The sequence below is a fragment of the Dromiciops gliroides genome, chromosome 2 (assembly GCF_019393635.1).
Source record: "Dromiciops gliroides isolate mDroGli1 chromosome 2, mDroGli1.pri, whole genome shotgun sequence".
Classification (NCBI taxonomy): Eukaryota; Metazoa; Chordata; class Mammalia; order Microbiotheria; family Microbiotheriidae; genus Dromiciops; species Dromiciops gliroides.
In genome coordinates, this window is record NC_057862.1 from 441,385,527 (window position 1) to 441,406,937 (window position 21,411).

The 21,411-nt window shown below is 39.9% G+C and overlaps 1 protein-coding gene across 1 annotated transcript in view; it reads right to left on the minus strand.

Moving 5' to 3' along the window:
* Nucleotides 1-21,411, minus strand: part of SLCO4A1 (solute carrier organic anion transporter family member 4A1) — an 80,231-nt gene that overhangs the window by 20,795 nt on the left and 38,025 nt on the right. The window contains exons 3-5 of the mRNA XM_043984455.1: nt 16,690-16,780; nt 8,525-8,646; nt 7,430-7,541 (exon numbers count right to left, since the gene is read on the minus strand). Of these exons, the coding sequence (XP_043840390.1) occupies nt 7,430-7,541; nt 8,525-8,646; nt 16,690-16,780 (325 nt within the window). The remainder of the gene's footprint in view (nt 1-7,429; nt 7,542-8,524; nt 8,647-16,689; nt 16,781-21,411) is intronic.

Consider the following 21,411-nt stretch of genomic DNA (forward strand, 5'->3'; position numbering starts at 1 on the left):
AGTCCTGGGTCATAGAATAATATATTCATTCTCATGCCCTTGGATTGAAAAAAAAAGCCAATTTTCATGAGAAAGAAGACTTCTGAGTGCTTTGTGAAACTTACAGCTTTCCTAAAGCCATACAATCCATGGTCTTTCAAATGACAATGACATAAATAAATTGTGGTATGGTGGGGGGGGGGGGGGGTGGCTAGGTGGTGCAGTGGATAAAGCACCGGCCCTGGATTCATGAATACCGAGTTCAAATCCGGCCTCAGACACTTGACACTTACTAGCTGTGTGACCCTGGGCAAGTCACTTAACCCCCAGTGCCCCACAAAAATAATTTAAACAAACAAACAAACAAATAAATAAATGTGGTATCCGAATTTGGGGGAAAGTGTTATAATCAGGCCAGAATAGATGGTACATACTATTGAGTTTCACAACACAAATGAGAGTTTAAGCATGTTAAGTATGAATGGCCACACCATAGATCTCTATCTATATACGAGAATTAGCACCTCAGCTTTCAGAGAGGTTTAGGGAGAAACATGAAGGAATGACTCAGAAAGAGAAGTCATTGGACAATGTCTTATATACCTATAATGGCAAAATTCTGGATCTAAAAGTCTAAGATATAATTCACAAAACACTTTGCTCACTATAAGCTCTTAGGCCAAGGAGTGTGAGGCAGCTAGGTGATATAGCACATAAGAGTGCTGGCCCTTGAGTCAAGAAAAACTAAGTTCCAAATCCTGCCTCAGACACTTACAGTTCATGTGACCCTAAGAAAGTCACCAAGCCTCTCTGTGCACTCAGTTTACTCATCTGTAAAAGAGGGGATAAAAAACCCGGATACTTTCCCAGGGTGCTTGTGAGATTCAAATGTGATTTTATATGTTTGTATATCATCACATATATATAATCCTTTTTGTTGGTTATTGTTTATATATATAAATATATAGAGAGATAAGGATAAATCACATATAGATATATAATAAGCAAGAGAAGGATTATCTATGTGTATATGTGTTGTGTATATATATATCCCATATATATGCATGTGTATGTATATACATTTTATTGATAAGGAAACTGAAGCCCAGATAGATAAAGTGACATATGTCAAGTATACAAAAACAAACAAACAAACAAGAACAGACTAGCAAGATGAGCTGAATTTAGAAGGGTCACAAAGCTAGTATTAGAGGTAGAATTTCAACTTGGGTCTCTTATTTCCAAGCCCAGGGTTTTGCCTATTGTATGATGCTACTTTTTCGATGTATATCTCAACTGAGCCATATGAAATGTCTTTTCCTTCCCTTGGCCTGATACTGGTGTATAAAAATCTCTTTAGCTACGAGATGAGTACCTTATTTCTGAAATAATGTATCATTCCCTCTCTCCCCCCGACAAAAAAGAACCACTGCAACAACAACAAACAATCCCACTCAATTATCTTTCTGGAAAATTATTTGTAAAACATACTCATCATTCACCATTGAAATGAGAGTCTTAAGAACCTAGCCCTGTAGAGGTGGTGTTAGTGGAATGGCATCTTCTCACTTTGTGATCCAAATTAGCTCTTCAAGTTCATGAGCATCACGGACTTTTAGAGCAAAGAGGAAGTTTTGAGTTTATTTGTACCCTTGCCTTCTTTTTACAGAGGAACAAACTGAGGCTAAGAGAAGGAGAAGGGACTTGTCCAAGGTCACATGGCTATTCTATAGCAGGACTAAAACTATAATTGAGGTGCCCCCGATTCTAGGTCAATGTCGTTTAATTGCTAGAAACAACATAAGATCATTTTTTGCTGCTCCCTGTACACGTTAAAATGAGCTAACCTAGTTTTCTGGAAGTTTATTTTTGAAATCTAGGATGTTTCCATTCTAGTTAACGACTTGATCTCTCCCTCAACTGAGGGGAAGGGGGCGGGGGGGGGGGGCGCGCACGCGGGAAGAGTATCCTCCTTCAGTATGAGGAAATGATTTTAATGATCTGCAATTTTTGAGAGTGAGTATTCCCTCCTCCAGTGTACATTACAACTCCTCTATACTCTTAGTAGAGAGGCTGTCTTTGAAAATTGTTATGGCAGAAAAAGTTCATCCTGGTCATTCACTAGGCCTTTCCAACTTGATAGGACCAGGCTTGTGCACTAATAGCGACCTTCAATCAAGGCTTACCTCAGCACTACAAGAAAGCATCAGAACAAGACTTTGAGTGAAGGAAGGACCAGTATCCAAGAAAGGGTTTGCTTGGAGTCAAGAAAACCCAAGTTCAAATCTTAACTCAGACACTTACTAGCTCTGTGACCCTAAGCGACTCACTTAACCCAATTGCCTTCAATATCTGAGGCCATCTCCAGTAGTCCTGATTTTATATACACACACACACACATATACATATATATGTGTATCTTGCCACTGGACCCAATTGGCTCTGGAGAAGAGAGTGAGGTTGGTGACCTTGCACAGCCCTTCCTCACTTAAATATAATTCAATGAAAGTCATGACATCACCTCAATGTCATGGTCCTTTTCCAGAAGGAAGGACAAACAACAACTAAGGAAGGGTGATCAGAGCTGTGCCCAAGGGCATAAAAATGTAAAGTATGATGACAGCACTTGTTCTCCTTTGGCATGGGAAATGGGAAAACAACTGAGCACCTAGTTAGCAGTAAGAGTTAGAATAGAGGGGGCAGCTAGGTGTCACAATGGATAAAGTACTGGCCCTGGATTCAGGAGGACCTGAGTTCAAGTTCAGCCTCAGACACTTGATACTAGCTGTGTGACCCTGGGCAAGTCACTTAACCCCCATTGCCCCAGAAAAAAAATACAAAAAAAAAAAAGAATTAGAATAGAAAGATAGCAGATGACATGCAAGCTTCTGCTCTCTTGCTTCCTCTCCCATCCTTCTCCTGGTATGCCAAGATCTCAGTCTCTTCTCTCCCCTCTCTCCTGAAATGATATAGTATACAGGTTTCCCCCTTGTGTTTCAATGTTTAAGGTCCCTCCCCACTTGCCTACCCCCAATTGAAGTTTTTAAAATAGTGCTTTAGGGGTAGCTGGGTAGTGCAGAGGATAGAGCACCAGCCATGGAGTCAGGAGGACCTGAGTTCAAATCCAGCCTCAGACACTTAACACTTACTAGCTGTGTGACCCTGGGCAAGTCACTTAACCCCAATTGCCTCTCAAAAAAAAAAATAGTGCTTTAAGTGTATATTTGAAATGCTCGCTCCAGGCATGTTTTGTGGAGCTCTCTGCAGGCAGCCCAATTTATTACTTATGGTTCCATATTCCTCAATAGCTTAACAGTTCATGCTCTGTTGGGAACAGTACCTTCTATGTCCTATTCCAACCTCATAAGGCTCAGCTAATATACTCTCAAGGTCATGGCCATCTGATAACAGGTTTTTTTTTTTTTCAATGAAATAGGTATAGTTGGGCTGCAGGAGTGCAGGCAATGAGTTTGAAAAACTACTCTTCCTTCTACATGGCTTTACCCAAACACTCATGGAAGGAAATAATAGGACATCTTAGGGAGGGCCCACAAACAAATAGCAGAAGGTACGGAGAATGTTTGAGGTGGCATTGAAAGTTTCCTTGGCTTTCATCATTATCTGCATTTTCTCAATATAATTATCAGATTTAATTTCCCTAGAGGATGAATTATGATCCTGAGAAGTGGCATTTTTCTTTCTTATTGACAGCAGCTGGTTCAGTGAAATTCACACATTTAACCTTTGATGAAGCAAATAATTTAGCCCAAGACCAGCTAAATAGGAAGGCCTGATTAAATTCTGTGGTTTCATTTGGGGGAGGAGGGGGGAAGAAAACTAATACATAATTTCACTAATGTAGGGAGTTACCCAGAAACAAAAAAACTCAACCCTTTACCCAAGTAGTTCATTGCCTTTTCTGTCACTTAGAGTCACTTGTCTGACACTCTGAAGACTTAAGTCACTTGCCTAGGGTCACGCAGCCAGTATGTGTCTGAGGTGTGTCTTGAACCCAGATCTTCCTGGCTCTAAGGCCAGTTCCTTCTCTTTACTTTTATCTCTATTATTTTCCAAATGTTCAAATATGCTGAGAATTAGTTTCATATTTTGCCTTTAATTGTAGCAGAAATAACGATGAACTTAGAATCCAAAGACTGTGATCTAGATAGGACATTTTCTCCAGTAAGGTCTCAGTTTCTTTCTCTCTAAAATGAGGCAATTGAAGGACACATCTCTGACAACTCAAACCCAGTTTCAACATTTGGTGAGCTGGTAATAATGAGAAATTCTGCTCTTTACTGTCCTAGAGACAGGACAATCTGACCTTAAGGTTTATCAGGGCAACTGATCTTTGACAAGACTTTGTCAAACTGGACAGAATCTCAGAGTTAACAGGGACCATTCATGGATGCCTAGAGTTCACTCATCCCATAACAGAATAGACATTCTGTCACATACCCTACAGTATCCGTTTTCAACTTTTAGACAGATGAACACTCCCAGTTCCTCTCATTAATCTTTATATGGCACGATTCCCTTATCATCTTGGTCACTCCCCACCCCCATCCCTGCCTCCTTTTGGATACTCTCCAGTTTGTCAACCAGTCCTTCCTAAGTATGGCCCCAAGGAACTGAAGGCAACTCTTCTTTTTTTTTTTTTTAAAGTGAGGCAATTGGGGCTAAGTGACTTGCCCAGGGTCACACAGCTAGTTAGTTAAGTGTCTGAGGCTGGATTTGAACTCAGGTACTCCTGACTCCAGGGCCGGTGCTCTATCCATTGTGCCACCTAGCTGCCCCTGAATGCAACTCTTCTGATGCTGCCTGACCAGGGCCAAGTATACAAAAGACAGTCGCTTTCTTCATTCTGGAAATTTTACATCTATTAATGCAATCTATGTCTGCTTTAGCTTTTTGGCTACTATATCTCTCTTTTGGTTCATATTTAAGCTTGCAGTTCATTAGAACCTCTAAATTCACCTCCCCCGCCCCCCCCCACTCCTACAGCAGTTGTTTAGTCATGCATGCCTTTCTTTCTTATACTTGCGTTGTGTTGTTCAGTCATTTTTTCAGTTACGCCTGACTCTCCATGACCCGATTTGGGGTTTTCTTAGCAAAGATACTGGAGTGATTTGCCATTTCCTTCTCCAGTTCTTTTTATAGATGAAGCACTTGAGGCAGACAGGGTTAAGTGACTTAGCCAGGGTCACATAGATAGCACATCTAAGACCAGATTTAAACTTATGAAGATGAGTCTTCCTGATTCCAAGCTCAGTGCTCTATCTATCCATTGCATCACCAACCTGCCCTATGTGCCCTATACCCTAGTTTATAACTTTTAATCCAAATGTAGGACTTCCCATGAGCCAAGTCAAGCTTTTGTTCTATAGTGCTTAATAGAGCAATATAACTACTCCTTAGAATGACAGTGTTCTTGATATTACAAAGTGATTTGCAAAGGTAAAAACAAAAACATGAGAATGGCAAAAAAAGAACCTTTAAATTCAATCCAAACAAGAATTTGATGATTTAAAGCTCTTGTATAGCTCATTGGATTTTTTTTCTACTTCTCGCCTGCCTCTTGTCTCAGGTACAAGCAGAAGAAAGAAGAAAGGCCACAGGGAGACAATGAGTGCCGTTGTAGAAATACATCACTCTGTACCTGACACTTATTCTTATGCTTCCTGTCTAATAGTGAAAACAGGGCAGTAGCCCTAACAACATCCTTTAGCCCCCTGCAGTGGCTGTAATCAATTCCCACAGTGAACAGTGCCTTACCCAGTCCTAATGTGGCCAATTAGATTTACTAATGGATTCAGAAGAAAATAAATGCTTTTCAGAGCTGCCAGAGTCTTTGAAACTGAATTCTACCTCCAGAGTGTCTAAAAGGAGGTCAGGGCACCAGCTGTGGTACACTGGAAATCCCATTCTGAACTAGATTGTCATTGTGGGAGTGACCAGAGACAATACATCAAATAACTGCAGGAAAAGGGCACAGAGTCAAATCAAACCAAAAGTTGGGGGGAGGGTAAAATTAAATCACTATGACATGAAACAAAGAGAAATGAATATCTGGAAACAAGAAATGTACATCATGTCCAACAGATGGGGAGGCAAATGAGAAAGAAATAGGAGGTAGACAATGTTTTCTTGCTATAATCCTTTAAATGGCCCATGAGATAATGGTATGAGCCTGACACCACCCTGCTGTGTATGGGACATAGCCAGCATAGAATTCAGCTTGATGGAATCACTTGAAACTCATAATCCTCAGAAATTTTCTTTGAGGGTCAAATTGCATCATCCTGGTGTTGGCAAATCCTGCTGGCACTCCCTGCTTCTGATTTAGAGGAAGCTAATTTGGTGACTAATTTCCCATGATTCCATTTATATGAGTGAGATCTGATTTGTGAAGATAAGGGACAACTTTGGGGTGATGGTGGGAGGGGCTGCCAGATGCCAAGCATCGGCCCAGCTCTCGGTTAACAGCACGTGCTTGACTCGGTCTCTCGCCCCAAAGGTGGTCTTCCACTTTTGGTGAGTTTTATACGGAATATAGACTAAGCCTAGACTTAAGACGATTTGTATTGTATTTCTACTTTCCTATCCTTCTAATCAACATCACCTTGTGACTACCATACAATAAAAGCTCTATCTAGAAAACCAGAAGCTTCTTCCATTTACTAGTCTGGGAGATAAATTAAGGGAAAGGTTAAGTAGGGTAGATTTATGATCTAATATCCAATTTTAATCTCACAGTTTGGCACATGGGGAGACTATTAACAGTGATAACATTAAGGCAGCTGAGGAGGGCAAGATACATTTAACTAGCAGCTGGTGCCCAGACTGCTTGTAGCAAAGGTAAGCTGCCCAGCAAAGACCACAGACCTTTCTTTAAGGGAAAAACCCATTTGTTAAGGCAGTGATTCAGAAAAAGACTAAAGTGGCAGCTAGGTGGTGCAGTGGATAGAGCATCGGCCCTGGAATGAGGAGGACCTGAGATCAAATCTGGCCTCAGACACTTAACACTTACTAGCTGTGTGACCCTGGGCAAGTCACTTAACCCCAATTGCCTCACTAAAAACAAAACAAAACAAAACAAAAACAGAAAAGGACTAAAGATCTGTATCTGTTGTTCTTCCACTTCTTAGCCTGAGAATCAGGAGAAAAAGACACTTCTATGATATCTGGGCTTTAAGGAAGGGTTTAAAAAAGCATTTGTTCATAACATAACTTTTAAAAAATCATTTAGCCTGTCTCTAATATATCTCTAAGAGGAAAAAATAAACCCTTTTCCATGAAGGGAATTATGGGAAACATAATGAACACTTAGTCCCTGCGGGGTGAAGAGAGTCAGGATAGGAAAGGCCCAGGTTAAGAGAGGAGGGTTACAAGTAATAGTGAGTGTCATCAACAGCAGTGTTTTCAGAAGGCCAAGGAGACAGGTCCTTACAGAGGCAGATCTTTGACTGTTTTCCCAAAATCTGGATCAGATGCTGTCTTATGGCTCCCATCCTTTAACTGATGAGTTTCAGACACCCTCATTACCACGTAGCGCTGAGATCCTGGAAGAAGATGAAAGGGAAAAGTTAAAGGCAAATGGAAAGAATGGGAAGTGTCCTGTAAGTCAGTTTATTGAGAATACCCACAATGCTCAGTCAGGCAGGTTGCATTTGTATCTAACACCTCGATTTAAAAATCCCACCTGAACACCCCCAACCTCCCTACCCCATACTTTGAATATTGTATCTGTGGTTATGTGATGGCTAGGACTGGGTGACTTAAAGGCACAAGGGCCTGCCAACATTTGTTGATTTGGATTTTCACACATCTCATGAGACAAGGAAAACAGGATTGTGGAAATCAAGTTTGGAATTTTTGCAAGTTCTACCTTTCCTTCAGTTAATCATCTTTGAGGGGCTACTCAGACTGTGTAGAGACAGCAGAGCTTTGAGCAATTAATTTTAGGGGCCAAAATGCCAGAAAATATGGAATTTTTTGAAAGAGGGTTTGTGGGGGAGAAATTATTCCCGTATATGTCCAACAGCTACCAGGGGGCCTGTCTGATGTATGAGAATAGGAGATGGAGGACAGATGGGTAGCTTAGAGGTGAGGGCATGGAGGAAAGCAAAATTATTTAACCAGACACTAATTCCACAGTCACAAGTGTATCCCCTCTTTCCTTATTTGTATGTACTCATAAATTAGTATACCATAAAATAAAAGAACAGAGCTGAGGTTTGCTAACTTGGAAAACAGAGGCTAGCCACAAGCAACAAAGGTTTAGGCTCCCTGTGTGCACAATCAGTAATTGTTTGTCTGAAGTATTCAACTCTGTTGGCTCGGCTCAGTCTCCTTCACACATTTGACTAATCCAGAGCACTCATGTTAAAAATGAGGCTTTAGAAAGCTTTTAGAGACCAGTTGTTTCAATGCAAAGGTGAAGATAAGATGGAAGGTATGAGCTGCCTTTCCATCCACAGAATTCTCATTGCCACCCCAAGATGCCTTATTACATGAGAGGGACTGGGAAAAAGGAAGTGCCTACCTGGCAATTGACGAGGGTAGCCAAGGATGGGGATGGAAATGAGGAAGGCAGATGCCCCAGCCCCCAAGAACCCAATCCACCAGGCCCCAACCCACAAAGGGTTTTCTGTAGTCAGTTCAGTCCTGGGGAGGGGGGAGAAGAAAGAGATGCCTTAAATCATTGTTTATCATAAATCCAGAAAGAAATGGACTCACCTTAGCTCTGTGCCCCTTCTTCACATATGTTTTTCTAAGGGGATCCAATTATTCTAGGTCAGTATATGGTACTGATAAATATGCAAGAATAAGAGCTGTTCCCATTCCCATGCTGCCTGTGGATCATAGACTAAGACTAAGAAGGTTCCAAAGAAGCCATCTAGTCCAACCCCATCATTTTACCAGTAAGGAAACTTGAGGCCCAGCAAGGTTAAATGACCTTCTCTAAGGTCACATTGGTGGAAAGTAGTGGATGTGGGATATGAACCAAAGTCTACTAACTCCAAATTCATTGCTCTTTCTAGAGAGCCTCACTGCCTCTTTGTCATAGTGCAGTTTATGAAGATTTTTTCACAACCCCTTGAGGTAAGTTGTATAAGTAACATCATCACCATTTTATAGATGAGGAAATTCAGACAGAGGGAAGATTGATTGGATAGATGTAGATAAGGGGGGTGGGGGAGAGAGAGAGAGAGAGAGAGAGAGAGAGAGAGAGAGAGAGCGCGCATCAATTAAGTGCTTATCACGTTTCAGTTATGGTGCTAAATTCTGGGAATACCAATACAAGCAAGCAAGATAGGCCCTGCCCTCAAGAAGCTTATATTCTAACAGTGAGATGACTCCACATAAAGGGGATATGGAAAAGAGGGAGGTACGTGTAGTGGCATGGCATGGAGCAATCCAGGCTTTGCCCAAGGTCACATAGCTCTTTTTTTTTTTTTTTTTTTTTTTTTGGTGCAGGGAAATGAGGGTTAAGTGACTTGCCCAGGGTCACACAGCTAGCAAGTGTCAAGTTTCTGAGGCCAGATTTGAACTCAGGTCCTCCTGACTCCAGGGCCGGTGCTCTAGTCACACAGCTCTTAGGGGATCTAAGAGCTAGGTTTCAAACTCAGTGCTCCAAGGCCTTCACTCCACTACACCATGTGACTGACCTCTCAAGCAATTTTAATGATGGATTTGGGCACCATGCTTTCCAGCTAATGTACCTAGTTTTAAGGATTAGTGTGAGGAACTACAGTAAGCTGATCTCTATCCAAAATAACCATAATGGGGCCCACAGATACCAGGCTTCCTATTTTGAGGTCTAGGATCAGCAGGCGTTCCATGGATGAGCAAGTGCAGTGTATTCTATCCCCCAGCCATTAAAACCAAAACAGTTCAAATGAGATGAACAGATTGCATATCTGGGGCCTCATAAAAATTTTCTAAGTGGGAGCAGAGAGGTTCAACTAGAACCAGCTGGAAGCTTTCACCGAAAGGATCTTTACAAGTTTAGTTGTAACGTGCATGCAAAAATACATTTTTTTTCTAACTGAAAATGTGAAGAAGAAAATTATTTGGGTGAATTCTAGTCTAAATGGCAATGCAGCCCCACTGTGGAAACTACTCATAATATTTGGAGTTCAGAGAGACTTTAGAGGTCATCTTGTCTTAAATCCATTTTACAGTTGAAGAAACTGAGGCCCAGAGAGGTTAAATGACGTGCCCCAGATTAATAGTAGTTGTTCAGTCATTTTAGTCGTCTGACTCTTTGTCAGCATTTGGGGTTTTCTTGACAGAGATACTGGCATGGTATGCCATTTCCATCTCCAGCTCTTTTTACAGATGAGGAAATTGAGGCAAAAATGGTTAAGTGACTTGCCCAGAGTTACACTGATACTAAGTGTCTGAGACAAGATTTGAACTCAGGTCCTTTCTGACTCCAGATTACAGAGCTAGTAAATATCACAGAAAGGATTTAAACTACAGTATTCCTGACTCTGAATCCAACACTGTATATACTATAGCACACTTCCAGGTTCTGACCTGGAAAGAACCCCAAGCTTGGCTTTCCACTCTGAGTCACCAGATAAAATAGCAGGAGAGCTCAAAGTCTGTTATCAAAGAGAAAAGCTTGAGAGAAACAACTCATGGCACAGGGCACCAGATCTTTAGTTAGAAAGGACTTTCAGAATCATTTGATATGACCCCTTCAAATATCCCAGGCTGTTCTCAAACACCCAATCTCCTGGAATCCCCTAAAAGACATTTGGGGCAATGGAGCAGACTAGAAAACTTTGGAGAAAGAAAGAAATATTCCAATATGGGCAGGATGAGGGCATTTCTTGCATAGCTTTTAAGGATATTTACAAGCTTTCTAGGCCAGGAACATCACTATAATGCCTTCTATTTTACTGTTTCCAGAAGAATGCCAAACGAATAAAGGAAAAATGAAGTTCCAGTTATAAGCAAGGGTTTTGTGAGGGAACCACCATACATTTTTGGTGTATACAATAATAGCAACATTTGATATACCTATTCTTCAATATGTAGCAAGATATTGGAATTTGTAACAGCTGTAAAGCTTTAGAAAGACCAAGGACAAGGAAGTCCATCTGTGGAAAGATTTCAAGGTGTGGAAATGCTTGAAATGAAGCTCATAAATATAAAATAAATCCAACTAGACAGCTTGGAAAAGGAAGACTATCAAATATGATGAGGGAAAATGTTTGTAGCTTACTGAAAAGGAATGGATTTTGATAATTGCAAATAACAAACAAAACCAAAACAAATCTAAGGACAATCTCAATCTTTAAGAAAAAGGCTCCCTCCCCTCCACACAATTTTTTGGGTCATACAGTATGAAGAACTCCTGCTGTGGAAACTCAGCTGATTCTTGTGACTAATTGATGCTGATATGTAACTGCCTGTAATCAATGGTCTTAGGGAGTGGCCTAGGAAACTGAGAGGTTAAGCGATTTGTCCATGGTCACATAACTAATAGGTGTCGTCAAAGGCAGGATTTGAATCCTGACTCCAAAGCTAATGCTCAATTGCCATGCCATGCTGTGTCTCATGTTTCTTTTTTTCTGGTTAGAATTTCCATACTTCTGCCCTTCCCATACAGATAACAAGTCAACTAGTCAATAAAAGAATGTAAAAGAAAATGAAATTTGAATTTCAAGTAAAATATTTGAATGTCAATTGCCTACTAAAAAATGGTTTTATCAGCAGAATCTTTTTCCAAAGAACTGTGTTCCAGTACTACTACTGGGAGGGCATTTAACCCTTTGGCTCCCATTCATAAGTCCTACCACAAGTCTTTCTTCCCTGTGAGCATTGGAAAGCAACTGTGAATCTTAGCTATAACCTATTTTGTTACAACAAAAAAAGAACATAATTCATGGAACTACAACTTTTTGGCAAACAGCTTGTGCTTTGTTTGCACTTAAAGTTTTACCATCAATTGGGGAATGGCTGAACAAGTTATGGTATATTAATGTAATGGATCCTATTGTGCTTTAAAAAATAATGAGTAGGCAGATTTTAGAAAAAGAAGCTAGAAAGCCTTATGAGAACTAATTCAAAATGAAACAAGCAGAACCAAGAGAACTTTTATACAGTAACAGCAGCATTGTGTTATGATCAGGTATGAATGACAGCTCTTCTCAGCAATACAATAATCCAAGACAATTCCAAAAGACTCATGATGGAAAATGCTCTCTACATCCAGAAAAAGAACTGATGAAGTCTGAATGCAGATTGAAGAATGCTATTTTCACTTTCTTTATTTTTTTATGTTTTTTTTCTTTTGGTCTGTTTCTTCTTATACAACATGACTAATATGGAAATATGTTTTACATGATTGCAGATATAAACCTATATCAAATTGCTTACCATTTTAGGGAGGGGGAGGAATGAAAGGGAGGGAGAAAAATTTGAAGCTCAAAAACAATTTTTAAATGAAGGCTAAAATTTGTCTTTACATGTAATTGGAAAAAATACTTTAAAAAATTCAGGGAAGCTATAAACTAGACAGCAGTTTATTTGAAAAAAATAAGATGTAGGAGTATTAGTGAACTGTAAGCTCAATATGAATGTATAGTCTTATTTTATAGCCAAAATAATAGCTAGCATTTACAAATATTATCTCATTTTCCCTCACAATAACTCTAGGTTAATAGGGGCTATATAATCAACACCATTTTTCAGATGAGGAAACAGACAAAAGTCAACTGATTTGTCCAAGATCACCCAGGGAGAAAGTAAGGAAGGATTTGAACCTGGGTCTACTTGACTTCAGGTTCAGCACTTCCATTGTACCACCTAACTGCTAATAAGATCTTTGGCTGCATGAAAATCAATCAAGGGGCAGCTAGGTGGCGCAGTGGATAAAACATCGGCCCTGAAGTCAGGAGTACCTGAGTTCAAATCTGGCCTCAGACACTTAACACTTACTAGCTGTGTGACCTTGGGCAAGTCACTTAACCCCAATTGCCTCACTAAAAAAAAAAAAAAAAGAAAAAAAGAAAATCAATCAAGCATTTATTAAATGCCTATGGTGTGCCAGGTATTGTGCAAGATCTTGGAACAGGAAGTGACAAAAAGGCCAAAAAAAATGAAATCATTCATGATCTCAGGAAGCTTACATTATATTAAGGGAGAACAAGTATGGATATAAAGAGAGAATAGATACAAAATAAATGGAAAGTAGCGGTTAGAGTGAAAGAGGTTACCAGCAGTTGGGAGAGATTTGGAAAGGCTTCCTATAGAAGGTGATGTTTGAACTTTATCTTGAAGGGAGTGAGAGATTCTATGAAATGGAGGTCAGGATAGTGTGCAGGGAGTTTGGCGCATACAAAGGCACCGAGATAGAAGATGGAGTGTTGGGTGTGTGTGGAAAAGGATGAGTTCAATTTGGCTGAATCACAGTGTGAGAAGTGGAGTGATGTATGATGGGATGTAAAAACTGGTTGGTGAAACCTTGAGAAGAGCTTTAAAAGCCAAACTGTGGACTTTACACTTATCCTAGAGGCGGGAGGGAGCCAATAGAGTTTATTGAGGAGGAGTTTGACATGGTTTGATCTGTGCTTAAGGAAAATCAGTTTGGGCAGCTGTGTTAAGGCTAGATTGAAGTGGGAAGAGACTTGAAGCAGGGAGACCAATTAGGAGGTCATTGCAAGACGAGGTGAGTTTGAAATAAAGGTAGTGGCTGCCTTATGTGTAGAGAGAAGGGGTCAGATGTATGAGATGTCATGGAGTTAGAAACCACAAATTTGGCCACTGATTGGATCTATAGGAATAAGAAGAGTGAGGAGTCCAAATTTAATGCTGAGGTTATGAATCTGGGAGACTGGGTAGTGTAAAGAATTAATTGTTATTTGAGGTTTTTATGCCTCTGCATGCACTGGCCTGGGGCTCCACAAACCGCAGGGTGCTCCACCCACTGGTTGTAGCCGTTGCCAGGGCTCTGGCACCTCACATCATCACCACCACTCGCCAACACCTACATGGGCCTGGCAAAATTATAATGATTGGAAGCCTAGTGAGGGCAGTCATGTGACTGTCAGAGCGGCCATCCCATTGGCTGGGGCTGTGTGGGGTGTTTCTAGGTTTTGGGGAGGAGAATTGGGCATTCTAGGTGGAAGCTGGAAAGTGACAGGTGTTCTGCTGCGTATTTTCAGCTGATTCCTGAGTGGTGGTATTTTTTCAGGTATTATAATTTCCTTTTCCCCATTTTATTTCCTTTCCCTTGATCCTACTGATCCTGTTTGTGTTTTTTTTTAAGTTCGTTCTTGTTAAAATAAATCTTGTTCTGTTTTGAGGGAGGCTGTCGGTCTCCTTCCTTGCCCCAATATTGTGGCGAGCTGCTTAGCTAGCATTCCCCAATTAAAAACTGGTCCCCACAGTAGTGTCATTAACAGAAATCAGCAAGTTTGGGAGGAGGGGAGGTTTGTGGGGAAAGATGTAGTCAGTTTGGGACTGCAAGTGGAAAGGAGCATGGAATTTAGGTGATAGGAAATGGCAAACGACTCCAGAATCTGCCAAGAAAAGTCTAAATGGGGTCACAAAGAGTTGGACACCGAAACACCTGAAAAACAAGTCCTACCCTTTTCTACCCCAGTCAGACCACATCTGGAACTTGTATTCAGTTCTAGCTGTCAACTTTTAGGAAGAATCTTGATAAGTTAGGAATCATCCCGAGAAAGGCAACTGAGGATAATTAAGGATAATCAAAATCACATCAGATGAGGATATTCTGAAAGAAATGGAGCTGCTTAGACTTGAAGAGCAGGCCAGAGGGTTGTCCTCACCTATTAGAAGGGTTGACACATGACAGAAGGTATAGATCCGTCCCACTTGGCCCCAGAGGACATTAGTGGGAGAAGGAGCAGAAGATACAAAGAGATATAATGTAAGGAATCTTCCCAAACACTGGAGTTGTCCAAAGTAAAATGAGTTTGCTAGGAAGTGGGTTGTCCTTCTCACTGGAGGTCAAGTAATGATTGAATGGCCATATATCAGCTGTTACAAAGGAGATTCTTGTTCAGGTATGGGGAGTTTGACTAGGGAGCGTGCTGAAGCAAGTTCAGGCTGGCTCTTGAAACTGTTCAGTTTTCAGTGTGAGCATTTACACCACAAATTGGCAAATACCACAAATCAGGGCTTGATGTAAAATTGTGTTAATTGTTTATACTTAAGAAGGTCATGGAAAAAATGGTAATAATGTAGATTAAACTTTCAAGTGTGTTGCAGGCACATTTTTTTGGTGAGTCAATTATTAAACATTTACCAGAATACCACAGGTTAAACTACATAGTCTCTGAGATCCCTGAGATCTGCAGATACTTTCTCTAGACCCTTCTAGCTTCTTTGTGGAGCATTGCTAGATATGTCTAATAAGATCTGCTGATCTTCCTGCATTGGGTGCTTACAGAATCCAAACTATTTTAAGTGACCCCTTAAGTCTTCCCTCTCTCAGCACTCCCCTAGAAAGTGTGTACATGGTATGATGAGTGTCCTTTCTTATTCACACAGAGAATCATATATCTAAAGCTGAAAGGGACCTTAGAAAGGGAACAACCCCCTGATTTTTATCAAGACATCTAGTGGTCACGGGATAGATTGCTGGACTTAGAGTCAGTAAAACCCGAGTTCAAATCCTGCTTCAGACACTCAAATCTGTGTGACCCTGGGCAAGTTACTTTACTTCTTTCTCTCAGACTCACTTTCTTCACTTGCAAAATAGAGATCATAATAGCACTTACTGCACAGGTTGTCATGAGGATAAAAATAAGACTATATATACATATATTTATATATAAATGTATATATGTCTACAATACTTGCTATATAATATTAATTATATTATTGATCTACTATTTACTAAATTAAAAAGATAACTGATATTAAAAAATATTGATAATACTATTAAACATTTATATAAAGGAAAGGGAGATTAACAGCAGTTGGGAGAATTTATATTATAAAAACTAATAATTACTATAATTAATTTTGCCCAAGGTCACAAGGATATTAAATAGCAGGGCAGGGATTAAAACTCAGGGCCCTTAATTCTTTCCACTATCCCATGCTTCCTCCCTTTGTGTGAGAAAGCTATATGAAGAGGACTAGAGGGGCCTGTCTTGTGCAGGAGGTATCACTTCACCCCTAGATCTAGAATAGCCTTGGGACTCCACGAGGAGCTGGACTCATTTACCTCTAAGGCCCCTTCTAGCTCTACAATCCAATGATTCCAAGGCTCCTGTGGGGTGTGTGGTCAGTTACTACAGATACTCTCCTGTACAACTCGAATTAGGGTTGGAAACCACCTTCAGCAAAAGGTATGCAAGTACATCTGGTGCCACGTAGAAAAAAACCACCTTGATTTTTTTTTCCATTAGAATCAGCTATGGCATTGTGAGTAAAGATCTGGACTCAGGAGCACCTGCTTTCAAATCGTCCCTCTGACACATACTGTCTATGTAAAGCAGGGCAAGCCGACCAACCATGAACGTCCCCAGCCAATTGCTAAAATAATAAGTTACAAAGAAGGTGCCAATTTACACTGGCAGAGAGAGTTTCCCCATTCTGAGCTCTTTACACAAAAGAATCAACACTTAGAATGCCCTCGGAAGGTTTCTTCTACACAATTAAGAAGCAAATGTATCTTTGAGCCCAAATAGAACAAAACAATCTACGTCTACTTACGGTTGGCCAATTTCAGTGTAAATGTTCAGCAGTGCTCCTCCAATCAGGTAACCTGCTGCAGGGCCAAGAATTGCAGCTGTATAGAAAATCGCTGTTAAGAAACAAACAAAACAGATTCATTAAATTGGGAGATTGCACAGTTTCCTTAAAGGGGTTACTCAGATTGCACTGGATAGCCAGCCCTGCTTTGTCACCACAATGCAACTCCAAGAACTGATGCCTTACTAAGGCTCTGGATACCACATTTCTGACTCGTCTGAAGTACAGTCTCTTTCTTACTTAGGGACTAGGAAGGCTTTGGGAAGGAAAGGGTGGGGAAGGAGCTGACACATGATGTAGAAAGATCATTGAATGAGGAGTCTGGAGACCTTGGATCAAGCCTTTTCTCTGCTAGTCAGGATCATAGATTTTTAGATGTGGAAAGGATCTCAGATCATCCACTTGAGGCAGCTAGGTAGTACAGTGGATTGTATACTTAGCCCAGAGGCAGGAATACCAGAGTTCAAATCCAGCTTCAGGCAATGGATCAACTGCATGACTGGGGCTAAGTCACCTAACTTCTGTATGCCTCAGTTTCCTTATCTGTAAAATGGGCATAACAATAGCACCTACCTCCTTGGGTGGTTGTGAAGATCAAATGAGTTAATATTTGTCTAGTGGCTACCATAGCTGTTTCCTCCCTTCCTTCATTTTATGAATAACAAAAGCTATCTCAAGAGTTAGTGGACTCCCCTTCACTGAAAGTCTTCAAACAAAGACTTGTTGGGTATGAAGTAGAGGGCATACTGATTTAGATACAGGTTAAGCCAAATGGTCCCTGAGGCTTCAGGAAGGTGTTTTATGATATGCAGGTATATTTTCTAAAGACATTTTCTTGGTATTGACTATAATACAAAGAGATCAATTTCAAACTTCATCTGGGATATTCTCCCTGTGAAAACATTGTCCTGGTCAGCATTTTCTGGGAAAGAGATGCATAGTACAGTTCAGGATTTGGAATTCAATGACCTAGGTTCAAATCTTTGCTCTACCATATACTCCCTGTGTGACCCTGAGCAAGTCACTTAATTTCTCTGAGCTTCAGTTTTTTCAACTCAAAAATGAAAGGGGTTGGATTAGATGGCCTGAAAGTCTCTTTCATCTCTGAGTCTATGATTCTCTCTCTGAATGCAAAGCTGGGTCATAGCTATATCAACACTTTCCTCACACATATAGGTCCAGGAATAGTTTCATAGAGGCATAATGACAAAATAGCCCTAAAGCATTAACTCTTAGATGATGGTGGACAGACAGACATACCCACTGATCAAGTGGGGCCATTGAATCACAAGAGACCAATTGAGGTCCTTTTGGTCAATGATGGGAGGCCAAAGTTCAGCATTAACACTCGTCTCTGGTCTTGCAACTTTTTCTGGATGCAATTATGAATCTGTCCATTGACCCGCCCCTGAAATAAATTTGTCTAAGTTATTCAGTTGAGCATTGTAGCTAGAAATCTAACAGAAATGCTAGATCGGAATTCTTCTGTGTCCCGCATATCAATGACCCAATTCATATGAAGCTGGATTCAGCTGTGTTTGAAAAATTCAAAATTCCAATAATAACATCCCCAGTTTACTCTTTGAAAAGAAGTGGAAGTTTCAAAATTCTTTCAGTGCTAACAGTGTTATGCTCCTCATTCTATATAAAGATGAAATTACAAAGTCACTTGGAATATGTGCTCTGTGTTATTTCTGTAATGGTGATGGCTTAGTACTCTGTTTAGTTCTAGTGACCTCAATGTTCTCTCTTCAAATTACATATTTATGGGGGGTCTAGAAGGACAAGAGAAAGAACCATATAGCTGACTTATTTCCTGGGTACACTTCGTGCATTTCCTCATGTGCCAATTCAGAAAAGCTTTTGCCATTTTACTTATAAAAATACCTCCTGAAATTCTCACCTATGAATAGAGTTGGAGAAAAAAGCTTTCATTTACATACACATACACACACACACACACACACACACACACACACACACATATACACACACACACTCGGATTTGTGCTGGTAAATGTCGAACTGGCTCTCTGTTTAAAAAAAATATGTATGCCACATTTTATTTAAAAATTTTTTTTAAAGTAATAAACATTTTTATTTATAGTTTTGGGTTCCAATTTTTATCCCTCCTTCCCTCTCTCCCCTAATCCCTCCCTGAGGTGGCAAGCAATCAGATATGGGTTATACATGTACGATTATGGAAAACATCATATTAGTCATTTTGTACAAGAAAACAAATAAAAAAATGAAAGAAAATGAAAAAATGCTTCAGTCTGTTCCATCAATATCAGTTCTTTGGAGTTAGATAGTATGCTTCATCTTTAGTCTTTTGAAATTGTCTTGGATCATTGTATTGTTGAGAACAGTCAAGTCATTCACAGTTCTTCATCAAACAATATTACTGTATCTGTGCACAATGTTCTCTTGGTTCTGCTCACTTCACTATACATCAGTTCATATACGTCTTTCCAGGCCTTTCTGAAATCATCCTGCTTGTCATTTCTTATAGCACAATAATATTCCACCATCATCATCATATACCACAGCTTATTTAGCCATTCCCCAATTGATGGGCTTTCCTTTGATTTCCAATTCTTAGCCACCACAAAAAAAGAGCTGCTATAAATATTTTTGTACAAATAGGTCTTTTTCTCTTTCTGTGGATGTCTTTGGGATATAAACCTAGCAGTGATATTGCTGGATCAAAGAGTATGTACAGTTCTATAGCCCTTTGGGTATAGTTTCAAATTTTTATGCCACATTATAAAAGTTTAATTTGCATTACTAACATTTTCTCTTATCACTTTCTTAAGTCTATAGACAATCAACAAAACAATAAATCAAACTCTGATTTAAAGGTTTTTGTCAATTTCTGAGATATAAACAAATGGTCACATTGAAGATTTAATAATTGGCTTTCAAGAGCCATTACATGCTGACTCTAGCACAACGTGTGTGTGTGTGTGTGTGTGTGTATACACACACATACATATATAAATATATATACATGTATGTGTATATATGATATATTATATATAAATGTTTCTAAATAATTAAAGGAAATGTTTAATCTTAGTTATATAGTATATATAGTATTGTGGGTTTTGGGGTGCCTAGAGACCCCTGTTCAAGGGCATAATATTGAGATTGATTGGATTGAGTTTGCTGATTAATTCATTTGAAGTTGACTTGGTTGAAACCATGCCTACCTGAGGGCCTGGCCCTCAGTGTGTGTTCTCTGAGCTCTGACTTTGGCACATTCTTCTCATGGACCTCCCTCAAGTCCAGTGAACCAATGATTTGGGTGATGCTGGCCAATTATCTTGGAGCGGTGTGTAGGGACCAAGTCTTGAATGGACCTGCAGGAAGCAGAGGCAGAGGAACCTCTTTTTGACCTGAGACTTGTAGGTGGTAGCATCTTTTTCTCTCTCCTCCTCTATTCTAAACTAGGCTTTCCTAACTTTTTGAGCCATGTGCTATCTCTCTTTATTAATATCTAATATACTTTAATAAAGGCTTAATGCTCCAAAACTGGTTCTAAAGCTTCTAATATATAACTGGCAATATATTAGAAACCCCAGCTAATTTTCCCCAAACTTGGGATAGAAATAAGGCAACCACATATAATTTTAAATGCCACAGTTAGATATAGATATAGTTAAATATCTATATACATGTGTATGCACATGCATGTCATGCTTTTATGTATGTGACACACATATAGTGTATTATATATAGAAAAAAGGCCAATGTGACATAATGGATAAAGAAACAGACTCAGAGTCAGGACAAGCTGGGTCTGAGTCCTTCCTTTGATATGTGCCTATAGGTTGTGTACCCTGGGACAAATCACTTAATTTCTCAGTGCCCCAAACAGCTTCTTAAAACTAACCTAGTTGGGTAGAGGGAGCTTCCATGATGGGGTTCTTTATACCCATGACCTCATAGGTCAGGTCCAAATACAAATAGTTCTGATTTACATGGGTATCCACACTGGAAGTTTCCTATGCCAATCAAAACACAGTTCTGGAAATAAGTGTTCTGGGGAAGTCTCAATGTAAAAATTCTCTGTACTAATCTAGTCCAGTAATTCATCTTCAATGTATGATCTTAGAGAGTTGCCTGGAGCAGCAAGAGTATAAGTGACTTGATCACAGTCTTTCAGCTAGTATGTGGCAGAGAAAGGACTTGAAGCCAAGGCTTCTTGATTTCAAGGCTAGTGGTTCTTAACCTGAGGTTTGTGACCCTATAGATTTCAGGGGATCCATGAGCTTAGATAAGAAAAAAATTACATCTTTATCTTCACTAACCTCTAACCAAGATTGAGCATTTTCTTTAATTATTTAGAAACATTATTCTGTGACAAAGACTTGGAAATTGAGGGGATGCCCATTGTGATAAAATAATGGGATTTAGCAAATACTCAAAGACCCACCTGGAGATTAATCTAAACTGATTGAATCAAGTGAGAGTGATTGACTGCTGATTAGCTTACTTCAAGTTAACTAGATTGTGATCACACCTGGCTAGCCATTAATCCAGTGAACCAATGGATTTGGATGATGCCAACCAATCAGCTTGAAGCAGTGTGTAAGGACTGCCTCTGTTCCAGACCTATAAAAAGCTTCCACAATGAGCTTGCTGGAGAGTTCATGATTGAAGCAGGCTCCTGGTGGAGGA